Source organism: Sarcophilus harrisii, chromosome 1 (assembly GCF_902635505.1).
Source record: "Sarcophilus harrisii chromosome 1, mSarHar1.11, whole genome shotgun sequence".
Lineage (NCBI taxonomy): Eukaryota > Metazoa > Chordata > Mammalia > Dasyuromorphia > Dasyuridae > Sarcophilus > Sarcophilus harrisii.
In genome coordinates, this window is record NC_045426.1 from 620,032,500 (window position 1) to 620,044,704 (window position 12,205).

Here is a 12,205-nt window from a genome sequence, read left to right on the forward strand (position 1 = left end):
GGAGCTAAGGAACAGGGGAGAAGTGAGAACTCATGATAAATGGCCTCATTTTTTTTAAAATGAGGCAAAGTTCTCAGCTGAGAGAATGGGGGAATGGAAAAGGATGAGAAGATTTGGAACTACTGTGGAGAATGGATATTGAATTGATAAAGGAGGTAGGATTACCTAGTGGCAATGATATCCCTGGAGTTAAATAACATAAATTTGTTTTTATTTTCTGTTTTTAATTTTTCAAAGCTTTTATTTTTAAAACATATGCATAAATAGTTGTCAACATTCACTCTTGCAAAACTTTGTGTTCCATATTTTCTTCTCCCTCCCTTCTCTCCAGCCCCTAACCCAGATGGCAAGTAATCCAATATATATATATATATACATATATATTAAACAATACATAAAAAACTACTAAAACTACTAAGAATGATTATATGGTTTTCTCTGTCTTTGTTCGGTAGGAGGGAACATGGTGGTGAATGGTGAGAGTGATCCAAGATTGAGGATTGGCTGTATATAATCAGGGATATGATAAGGAGGTTTAGAGATATGAATTGATTCATCAAGAGGTCAAGATGGGGAGAGGGAGAGGAAAGGATGGTTATTGTGGGAGATGATTTGAGAGAGAATTGAGAGATCAAGGAATTAGAGAACATGGTACTAAGAGTAAGGTTTTGTAAGGGAAGGCAGAGGGAGATATTAAAAGTCAATAGATAAAAGATTGAACAAGAGTGTTTCAGAATTCTTGAGATGACGAGATCAAAGTATGATCACAGTTGTGTGCAGCTGACATAAGGTGGAGGAGAAGCTCATGGGACATGAATAGTAGCTTGAAGAAATAAATATGCAGGGTGTTTAAGGAAGAGTGAATATGTTGAAGTCCCTTAGTAGGAGGGCAGGATTTGGAGAGGAGAGAAAAACTGAGTCCCATATACCAAACTCATTGAAGAAAGAAAGGGAGTGATCTGGGCATACATATATATCATCTACCAGGATTTTGATTGAGTGGTAGATGTAACAAGAAACAATTTCAAAGGGAGGTATTATTAAAGATGGAGATTGGGGAGGGCTTGCAAGTGGCAAGTAGAACCACCTTGTGAAGAAAGTGTTGTTATTACCCCATTTTACAGTTGAGAAAATAGAATTCAATTGATTTGCTCAATATCACATAGCTAAAGGTCTGAGACTAGATTTAGAAATCTTTCTGACTTCAGATCCAGTGTTCATCCACTATGCCACCTAGCTGCCTATGTTATAGGGAATGACATAGGCAAAGAACAAAAAATATATTAGAAAGTGAAGGTGAAGTAAAAACAAAAGATATTGATAATATTTTTAAAAATAAGTGTGAAAAATTGTAATAAAAATACCCAAATTGTGCAAACAATTAAGAATAAAGTTTTCAGTTTGTTTTTTAAATATTATTTGTCAGTCATTCTTGAAAAGGACCATGACATCAGGAAGGTGATGTTATGACTTGCAAGTGAATATTCAATGGTGAGGGCTGTGCAAGGTCCTACCATCCTCAATCTCTTCTCCGGAACCATCTGGGTCCAGGGGCAAGGTGCAGGTCAAGATGAGAGGAGATGGTCCTGGATGCAGTGGGGGACCTTGGCCTGGGCTTAAGATCTTTCCCAGATCTATTTGTTTGATGTAATGACCATTAAGTGATTAAGGTTTGGTAAGAAAATTTCAGCTCTTTCACCTAATAAAAAAAAAAAAATTCTTTCTGGGAAGGGAATATCTTTGGGGTTTCTGACCAAAACAGAAGCAACTGATATTAATACTAACTCTGAGACATCAGAACCCAACCATTGATCAAGGTAGGTTCTGGAGGGGACCTATTGTTGACCAATCAGTAAAAGTTTAAGTGATTTAGTTTTAAAGCATGGTTTTCAAAAAAACCTAGCTTGTAAACCCCAAGATATTTTGTGATGTTTCAGAGATCAAAACGCATTCATTTGGGAGGAGCACCTGCAGATGAGGATATGATTCCTTATGTGGACAGATGGAGAGAAGAGAAAAGGCAGGAGGGAGAAAAGTAAGGGAGAAAATATATAAACATATATGGTTGACCTGGCATAGATCTAACTGTAATTCTTTGGGATGAAAATTTTGTGAATATTATTAAAAATATCGCAATACATTTTAAAATAATCATATAATTATTCTTATTAGTCCATTACAAATTTATGTTATATAAATCCATTATCAATTTACTATCCCCATCTCCATAGTACTTCTCCTAAATCTTCTTATCTTTCTTCATACTTTCCATGGCTCCCCATTCCCCCATTCTCTCAGCTGAGAATTTTGCCTTATATTTATAGGAAAAAATTGAAGCTATTTACCATGAGTTCTCACTTCTCCCCTCTTCCTCATCTCCTATAACTAAATTGCCTTCAGCTACTATCTTCTCCTTCATTCTTAATTAATATATCTCTACATAATCTATTCTCCTCTTACCTTTCCAATCTTCTTGTATCTTATTCTCCACCATTGGATAGAAATCCAATGATCTAAGAGCCTTTTGGAAGGAAGGAAAGAAGAAAAGAAGGAAGGGAAAAAAGAAGGAAAGAAGGGAGAGAGGGAGGGAGAGTAGAAGGAAAGGAGCAAGGAAGAAAAGAGGGAAGGAGCTGCTTTGTCCAGCTTTGCAAGGTGGTTTTCATTGACATCTAGAGAAATGTCATATTAAGTTTCTTATTTCCAATCTTCATACCACATTGTATGGTATTTATCAGCCATAATTTACTCATCTAACTTGTCATTCAATCTCATTTACCATTGTTCATAGACTACATTTTAAAACATGTTTTTTTTTTCTTTTTAATAATTATTTAAAAAATATAGTTTTTTTTCCCTTTCCAATTTCTACCAGGGTTCATTACCTCTCCTTGTTTCCATAGCAATTTCTCTCTGATATATTCCTATTTCAGCTTTTACTTTCTTTTGATACTTTTTTTGACATGAATGTGGGGTTGATGAGAGAAAGACAGACAGCAAAAGAGACATGTTGACCTGGAATGGATTTAACAATAATTCTTGGAATGAAATTTTGTGAATTGTATTTAAAACTTATAGCATATTAAAAAAAAATAAAGCTTTGATTACTTATGCCAAGCCCCCAAATTATTTTAGGCTAAAATATCTGAGGTCCACATTTTAAGCGATCCATTGCTATGCAAGAGTGTATATGGGTAGGTAATTATATATGAGACTGGTTGAAGATACTAGAGATATTAATCCTAATTAAGAGATAGCAGAAAAGATAATCATGTTTTTCAATATTAGGAGTTCTATCATGTGGGAAAGGCATTGGACATTATGTGGTTATTAACTAGAAAGAATATTGATGTGAGAAGACTTAAATTTGGGTCATTGGTTTTCTACTTAGTAACCATGGCTTCGCACATGATAGGTTCTTAACAAATGCTTAGTGAGCCATCGTTTTCTTATCTGTCAAACAGAGATGGTAGCTTCTATACTACCCTTGTCACAGAATTGTTTGGGAAAAATTATTTGATTAACTATAGAATATAGACATATTCTCATTCTGCTTCTTCCCAGAAAACAGATCTGGGTGCAATGGATGGAAGTAACAAGGAGGCCAATGTTGGTTTAAATAAAATGAAAATATTTTTCTAATTATTAGAACTGATTGGAAACCTGCATTGAAGTTCTGCTCTTGACACACCATGAATGGGGGAAGGCACTTGACCTTTAAGTGTTCCAGACAACCTCTGAAACCATGAATTATAAAGTACTAACCTATATTGAAAGAAGGAGTTTTCTCACCTGGGTCATCATAGGTCTAATCCCTATCCCAATCAAATAAACCAAGAAATCTTTTTTAAGTGCCTACTATGTGCAAAGTGCTGGAGATACAATTTCAAAAAAAAAAAAAGGGTCCTTATCCTCAAATAGTTGACAATCAAATAATGAAAACAATGCACAAGAGGAGGGAGGACACAAATTTCTAGTTAGTGGGCTATCCAAAATTGTCTTACTGCAGTGCTTTAATGAAGAGCTAACTTAGTAGGAAAGATAGTCATATTTCTCAAATATTTGGAGTGCTGTCATGTGGAAAAGGCATTGCATATCATGTGGTATTTTTAATGTATTGCCTTACTCTAAAATTAAGGCATAGGAGTTAATAAGGCACAAAAATCATTTTATCTACCAGGTAAAGTAGAGCTTGGAGTCAGTTACTAATTGTGTATTTGTCTCAAATTAACAACATCTTAGGTGAACCATACCCTCCACCCTCCCTTTTCTTTTTCTAGAATAAAAACCAGGGAATTCTTGGTTTGACTTAATCACATAGTTGCTTCTGCTTGCCCTGACCCTCCATAACTTTTTTAGAAAAATTCACGATAACGATTTGGGGAGTTTTTTAAATAGCAAAGTTCATTTAGTTTTAATAACAAAGTTTTGAAAAAATAGGAAAGGGCTTTAGAGAAATTCTGATCCAAACTATAGTTGAAAAGGAGTACTCTCTAAAATATTCCCATCAAGTATCCATTCAGCCTTCACTGGAATATCATAATTGAGATGTTACTCTTTACCTTATAAGTAAACCCAATCTACTTTTGGTCAGTTCAAATGGTTGTTTCCTTATGTTGAGTCAAAATCTAACCCTATTCACCAATGATGTCAAATTCAAAGATCCTTGCTGATATTGACTCTTATCTTCAATAAGCTTTATTAGGATCTGTGAATTTAATCTCTTTGTCTTTCTCTTTCTATCTCTCTATCTCTCTCTCCCCAAAATACAATATCCATATGTACACATACATGCATGCACTCATATAGATTGTATATATACATATAAATTGTTTACGTTATATATACATATATAGATTGCTTATATGTATATGTACATATATACATACATATAAAACTGTATTTTAACATAATTGATTTCTATTGTAATCTTATATATTTGATTTTATGCATTTAAAATCATTGCTCTAAGAAAGGATCCATAGGTTTCATCAGGATGCCAAAGGGCTGTATAATATATTTTATAAAAAAAAATAAATGTCCTGTGGGATTCTTAGGGATTTTACCAGGTTGTCCAATAAAAATGATTTACTGGTCAGAAACAAAGTTAGAGGGGACCTTAGAAGTCATCAGGTTTAATCCTCTAATTTGACGTATGAGGAAACATAGGACCTGACAGATCAAGTGATTTGCCAATACATGCAGGTATTATGTTAGAGAGGTCTCTTATGTAGGTCCCTGACTCCAAATGGAACATTTTTTACTCTATAGGATAGAATCATCTGGGGACCCTCTAAGAGCATTTTCAATGCAAATGAGCTTCTTGTAAAACCCATTCTATGAATCAAAATTACATAATGGCAGCTGGGGTTTAATGGAAGGATCCCTTGAGCTGAAATTAGGAAAATTCATTTTGACTAATTTTGATTAATTTATTATCAATGATTTAGTTAACTAACCACTGCACAATCTGCTGACCCAATCAACAATTCTAAAGAGTTCAGGGACTAGTTTAGTCAATCCTGTTATAGGAAAACAATCATAACTTTGGGATAAAGTCTATTTGCCCCTGGGACAACTCAGATTTCCTATTTTTAGAGATGGAAAATTTTTTTGTAATGGAGGTAATTAAATGGTTGAGCAAAATATATCATACAAAGTAATTTTAATTAACAGGTTTATGTGTTGTCTTTATTATGTTTTGGTTTATTAAAGGACATAATTTATTTAGGGAGATAATGATCACAAATGATAAAGAGCAATGGATCGGAAGCAAAAGCTGAGAAATTGGAGATGAATGCTCATGTTCCCATTACCTGCTGTCCATGGTAAAACACAGCAAGGAGAAACATTGCCATCAAAAGCAGAGAGGCCTCCTTGGTTCCCAGGAAATCTCTTCTGTAGAATGAAAAACAAAATTAACACATGATCATTAATGATCACAATGACATCATCTTGAGACTAGAAAAGGTCTGAGGAATATAGAATTGGAGAAAAACCTGGATATCATCTAATATGACTCTTTTGTTTGACAAATGGGGAAAGTGGGTTGCAGATTTAAATTGCTTTACCCACAGTCAAATCATGGCATAGTGAAAATATCACTGGATTTGAGGTGAAATTTAATTCCTAGATCCATGGCCACAGGCAAATCATTTTGCCTTTGTTTTCATCAACCATAAAATGAGGAGTTTGGAAGAGATGACAAAGTTCCTTCTGCAGTTGCTTTCATGCAATCAACAAGATATTAAATAGAGAACTGGGACCTTAACTCAGGTTTTTCTTATTCCAAATTCAGTTCTCTTGAGGATACCATATTATTGATTTACATTCCCTTGCCTTTTTAGTCAATTAAAAGCCAAATAGGTCATTTTACAGACAAAGAACTCAGAATAATCCAAAAAACACTAGATTAGAAGTCAGATGGCTTGTTGTTTGTTTTAGTCATTTTCAGTTATGTTTGACTATTCTTCACTCCTTTTGGGGGGTTTTCTTGGTAAAGATAATGAAGTGGTTTGCCATTTCCTTCTCCATCTCCTTTTACAAATGAGGAAACTAAGGCAAGCAGGGGTAAGTGACTTCTACAGGGTCACACAACTACTGTCTGAGGCTGAATTTAAACTCTGAAAGAGGAGTTTTTCTGATTCTAGAACAATATCCATTGTACCACCTAATCACCATGTTTTACCACTATTTGAATAACTTTGAGCAAGTTTTTAGGGCTCATTTTTTTTTTAGATTTAATTTCTTTATTTATAAAATGAGAAGGATTCTTAAGATCACAAATTTTGAGAATTGAAAGAGACCAATTTAAACATAAAAAAAAAATCCTCCTAAAGGTCATGTGATAAATCAGCATTTACTTGAAAACCCTTTTGGAGGGGAACCATTTACTTTTTAAGGCAGCTATTTTTACTTTTCGGATAATTCTAATTGTTAGGAAGGGAAGTTTCCTCTCCATCCATCCCAAAGTCAGAACAAACTTAAATTGACTTCTTTGGAACCCATTGTTCTTGATTCTGCCCTCTAGCAAAAAATACACCTACACTTCCCCCACCCTTAGATATTTGAAGATGGCTATTATGTCTTCTAACATCTTCTCCAGATTAACCATTCTTAGTTCCTTCAACCAGTTTTCATATGATATGGACCCAAGGCTCTTCACCATATAAATGGCTTTTTCTAGACACTCCAGCTTATCAATATTTTTCCTTTTCCTTTCTTAAAACTGTGGTGAGCAATGGAACCACAATTCCAGGTGAATTCTGATGAAAGCAAAGTAAAGTGGGATTGCCATCTCTAGATTCAATGTCCTTCATGTTATGCTTTTAATTCACATTGGGTTTACAAACCACTAAAAACCTCCTGATCTTTTCAGAATTGCTTTCCAACTCTTCCTCTCCCATGTTATACTTAGAAAATTGATTTTTTTTTGTGCATAGCATAATACTTTATGTTTATTCTCATTTTGGATTCAGTTATTTCAATGTCTGACTCTTCATGATCCCATTTAGAATTTTCTTGGCAAAGATAACTGGTTTACTATTTCCTTCTTTAGCTCATTTTACATATAAGGAAATTGAGGTAAAAAAAGTTAAAATGACTTTCCTGGAATCACATAGCTAGTAAATGTCTGAGGTCAGATTTGAATTTAGGAAGGTTAGTACTGTTAAAGGAGGACTGAACTACACTTAACAGTACCTGGCACTTAAAAGTTTGTTTTCTAGACCTGAATCAACATTCTAACTTTTTATTACTTACTAATTGTATAAATTTTCCTCTTCAGACCTTTAGTTTTCCAATCTTTCTGTCTCCTTCTCTGTATCTCTCTCCTTCCCTCCCTCTCCTACCTTTTCTTTCTACCTTGGTTCTCCTATCTCACCTGCACTACAAGTACAGTGGTCATTTACAGGGCCACGCAGGACTGATCTCAGTACTGATTAGCATAGCATATTTATCTGTTCTGGTTTTTCATGCTGGGCTTGTTTAACCTCCTGTTTCCCTGAGTTTATCACATTGGTGCCAGGAAGATCATTGGTAATAAGTGAGTCACCTGATAAACTTAATTCACTTAAACTCAGAATTTCTGAACTCAAGTGGTTCCCCACCCTTAATTCCTCCTAGCAGCAGGGACTACAAGAGGTTGTCACTAAGTGGCTAACTGGCACAGTTTTCAGCAAATCTCTCATGCAATGTAATTCAGTTACACCATAAGACAGATTTCCCCAGAAGCCACAGAATCTAAGATTCACAGGATGATTTTGAGTTGAAAGGGAATTCAGAAGTCATCTAATGCCAGCTGTACTTGAACAGGAATTCCCTCTGCAATTTGACTAAGTGATTACTTAATCTCCACTAGAAAATCTCTAATGATGTGGAACCTCTTATGCCCTTTCATTCCCACTGAAGGTATCCCCCTTCCACTTTTGGATAGATTTAATTATTACGAAATTTTCCCTCATATTCAGTTTACATCTGGGTCTTTGCATTTTCCTTCAAATTTCTTTTCCCTACATTAAAGAAGAGAAAATTGAGCCTAAGACCATCACTTGTTGAATGTCTGAGAAAAGATTCAAACTCAAACCTTCCTACTCCAAATCCAAAGTCTGGAGCACTATGTTGAGCTATTTCTTGGAATGTCACTATATTTGTTTGATGCTGTAGAGAGGACCATATTATTACTGGGGGAAAAGATCAGTGTTCTTCCATGTAAAGCTGTTTGCAGTGTGCACCTCTGCTCTGAGAGCAGTGACTATAACAGAAGGACTTAGGTCTCTAGCACTTTATTTTATTCAAATACTGTTATTTTCTTTAAAAAAAATTCTTCCTGTTGCTGTTCCCAAGGATGTGCAGAATTATTTCCCTTCCCAAGCATATCCCATCTTTTTTTGCAAATTTGCAAATGTATATTCAGAGGTAGGCTGTGGTGTGGGGGAGCCAGCCTTCAACCCCCTCCCTCAGATCAAACAGAAATGGAGGCAGGACTTTGAGGAAGACAATCCTTATTTAAGCACCAAACACCTCAAGCAGCCCAGGGAATTCAGGAAAAAAACAACAACAACATTAGTAGAATAATTTTACTTTCAAATGTTTTCTTTTTTCCCCCCTGCCTTTCTCTTCTAATTCAACTCAGCATGAAGTATCTTCCCAGGGTAAAGTATCCAGGAGAACAGTTAGCAGTGATGGATTCCAGGAAGGCATTGCTGGAGATTCTTAGGGAGGGCTAAAATACTTTCTGGAGAAATGAATAGATTTTAACCTCTTATTATATACAAAAGAAAAATCTTAAAACATAGGGAGAAGGGGGGAGAGTGAGAGGGGAAAGGGAGAAGAGGAAGAGAGAGAGGAAGATAAGGAAGGAGAGAGAGTAACAGAGAGACAGAGACACACAGAGAGAGACAGAGACAGAAAAAGACAGAGAGATGAAGAGAGAGAGAGAGAGAGAGAGAGAGAGAGAGAGAGAGAGAGAGAGAGACAGAAAGAGAGAGAATATATGAGTAGTCAGTCTGGAATTTCTGACTTGCTTGTCTTTACTGTGTGTCTTATTTCAAAGAAATTCCAATCCTTTCCCCAAACATCCATTCAAGACCTTTAGAAAGAATAATTTTGTTCTCTAAAATGCTGAACAATAGCCTTGAATTTCACACAAGCTTCCAGGATGGGGAACTAGCACAGACTTAAGAAATCATCTAATACCTTCTTCTAAAATCTGCTTCTTTAAATATTTTTATAACTATATTTGAATATGATTGATTTTCTTTGTAATCCTTTGTATTTTATGCATTTAAAAAATTCTGAGGAGGGGTCCAGATAGCGAGTGGAAGTTCATGACACAGAAAAGTTCAACAATTTCAATTTACATGTGAAGAATGTGAGGTCCAGAGAGAGGCAGTGAGTGGTAAAACCTTATAGAGAGAACTCATTTGGGTTTGATGGTAAATGAGTGACACTGGGAAAGGTACAAAACCAACCCATTTTTATAATAAAATCTATCTTTATGTTCAGGTGATGGAATACTTTAGATAATAATTGTCTTGTTATTTGGAAGAGTTATTAATGAATTAGACTTGTTTTGCTTGGCTATGAAAGCTCTGGATGGAAATTTGAGATAGTCATACTTAGGCTAATAATTATTAATCATTTTTAGAAAATGGAATGGTCTGCCTGAGAGAGGTACAAGTTACCATCAATCAATCAACCAATCATCAAACATTTATTAAGCACCTACTATGTACCAAATGCTATGTTAGACACGGGATAAAAATACATAGACTGAAACAAGATCATCTTTCATGGAGTTGGCAGTGGAGGGTTTCAAATGAATTATGGATGAACACATTTAGGATGTGTCTGAAGATATTCTAGGGGTTGGTCATGATCACTTCGGTGGTGTCTTTTAACTCTGAGATTCTAAATTCTATAGTTCTTTCTTACTTGACTCCCAGGACATTTTGAATTGTAAAACCCTAGGCTTAAAAATGGTCTTTTTTGGGGGAGATTGGATTAATCCTATAACTGGTGACTCTTTACATTTCCAGTTGGATGCTGTAACTGCATCTTTGGGTAAATCAACCTCTAAGCCTTTTCTCCCCAAAGCTGAAAAACTTATTGAGTCATAGATGCTCAGAGCTGGAAGGAATTTCCAAATCAACTAGTCTACACCCCAATTTAGTTTGGTTTCAAACTTTTCCAGCTTTATTTCTCCACACTCTGCTTTGTATACTTTACATTCTAGACAAGCTGTTCTATCTCTCACACCTCTGGGCATTTGCTCATTTTGTCCTTCATACCTAGAAAACACTTCATTTTCTCCCCCTAACCCAACACTCTACTTTGGTCTCCTGAATCACTCTCTTCTTTCAAGGTCTCTATCATGTCGTATGTTTCATAAAACCTGTTCCTTTGGAGAGTGTAATGTTTTCAATTTTTCTTAGATGATTTTGGCTACATCTATTGCTCTTATTACATTTTGATTCAGAATCCAGTCAATTAATCATTCACTTGACAAACATCTATTAAGCACCTGCCATGTACTAGGCATGGTGCTAAATCCTCCAGGCTATCTTTTCAGATATATTACATATTGGTCCTTTTCATACACTCTTTCCCAGTTGAATTGGTTTACTGATATTTTTAAAACCTGGTAGTCATTTTCTATTCTACCTTTATATCTTTGCAAAGGCTGCCAATTAATCAATTAACAAGTATTTATGAAGTGTTTACTATATGCTAAGTACTATGCTAAATGCTAGAAATACAAAAATAAAAGTCAACCAACAAATACTGTGCTCAAAGAACAATGCCAAAATATTAAGAAATGGATATTGAAAGAAAGGCAAAAACATGGTCCCAATTATCAAGTTTTCATTCTAATGGAAAGAAATGTTGGAAACAACTATATATATATATATATATATATACAGTACACAGTATAATGGGGAAGGAAATCTCAAAGGGAAGACACTAGGACTGGGGGAGGGTTAGTTGGTCTTGTAAACATGGCATATAAGCTATGTCTTGAAGGAAGCCAATAAACCAAAAAATGCATATGAGGAGAGAGAATGTTCTAAAACTAGGGGATAGAGTTAGGAGATGAAGTATTCTTGTGAGAAAGATCAGAGTTTCTGGATTGTCAAGTACCCAACAATAGTAGGTGCTTACTGAATGTTTATTGATTGGTTGAATGGAAGGGAATAAAGTATAAGAAGAGTGGAAAGATAGGGAGGAAAAATAGGAGAGGTTTTTAAGGACAAACATGACTTTTATAGTTGATCTTGGAGGTAATAAAGGGATACTGGACTTTATTAAATGGAGAAGTGTGCTATATTGTCTAACCTCCACATTAGAAAGACCAATTTGACAGCTAAGATGAGACTGAGTAGGATAAGACTTGAGGCAAGGAGACCAAGAGATAAATTATTGCAATGGTCCAGTTGTGAAGTGCTGAAGACCTGTGTCAGGCTGGCAATTCTGATAGGAAAGAAGGTATGTTTATGAGAGATTCTGCCATGATAGAAATAACAAACTTGAAAGAGATTTGATATTGCAGGGGAGAGCAAGTGAGGTTGCAAATATGGGTGATTGGGAGAATGGTGTTAACTTCACCAGTAATAGGAAATTTGGGGTTTGAGGAAAATATGATTTTTGTTTTAGATATGCTGAGTTTGAGGGAAAGGGAAAAAGGAAAGCCCAAAAGTATAATTTGGGA

At 35.3% G+C, this 12,205-nt stretch overlaps 1 protein-coding gene across 2 annotated transcripts in view; it reads right to left on the minus strand.

The window, feature by feature from the left end:
• ADCY8 (adenylate cyclase 8) overlaps nucleotides 1-12,205 on the minus strand; it is a 364,885-nt gene that overhangs the window by 55,838 nt on the left and 296,842 nt on the right. For both annotated transcript variants that reach the window (XM_031947205.1, XM_031947204.1), the window contains one exon: nucleotides 5,814-5,895. In XM_031947205.1, coding sequence (XP_031803065.1) covers nucleotides 5,814-5,895 — 82 coding nt within the window. The remainder of the gene's footprint in view (nucleotides 1-5,813; nucleotides 5,896-12,205) is intronic.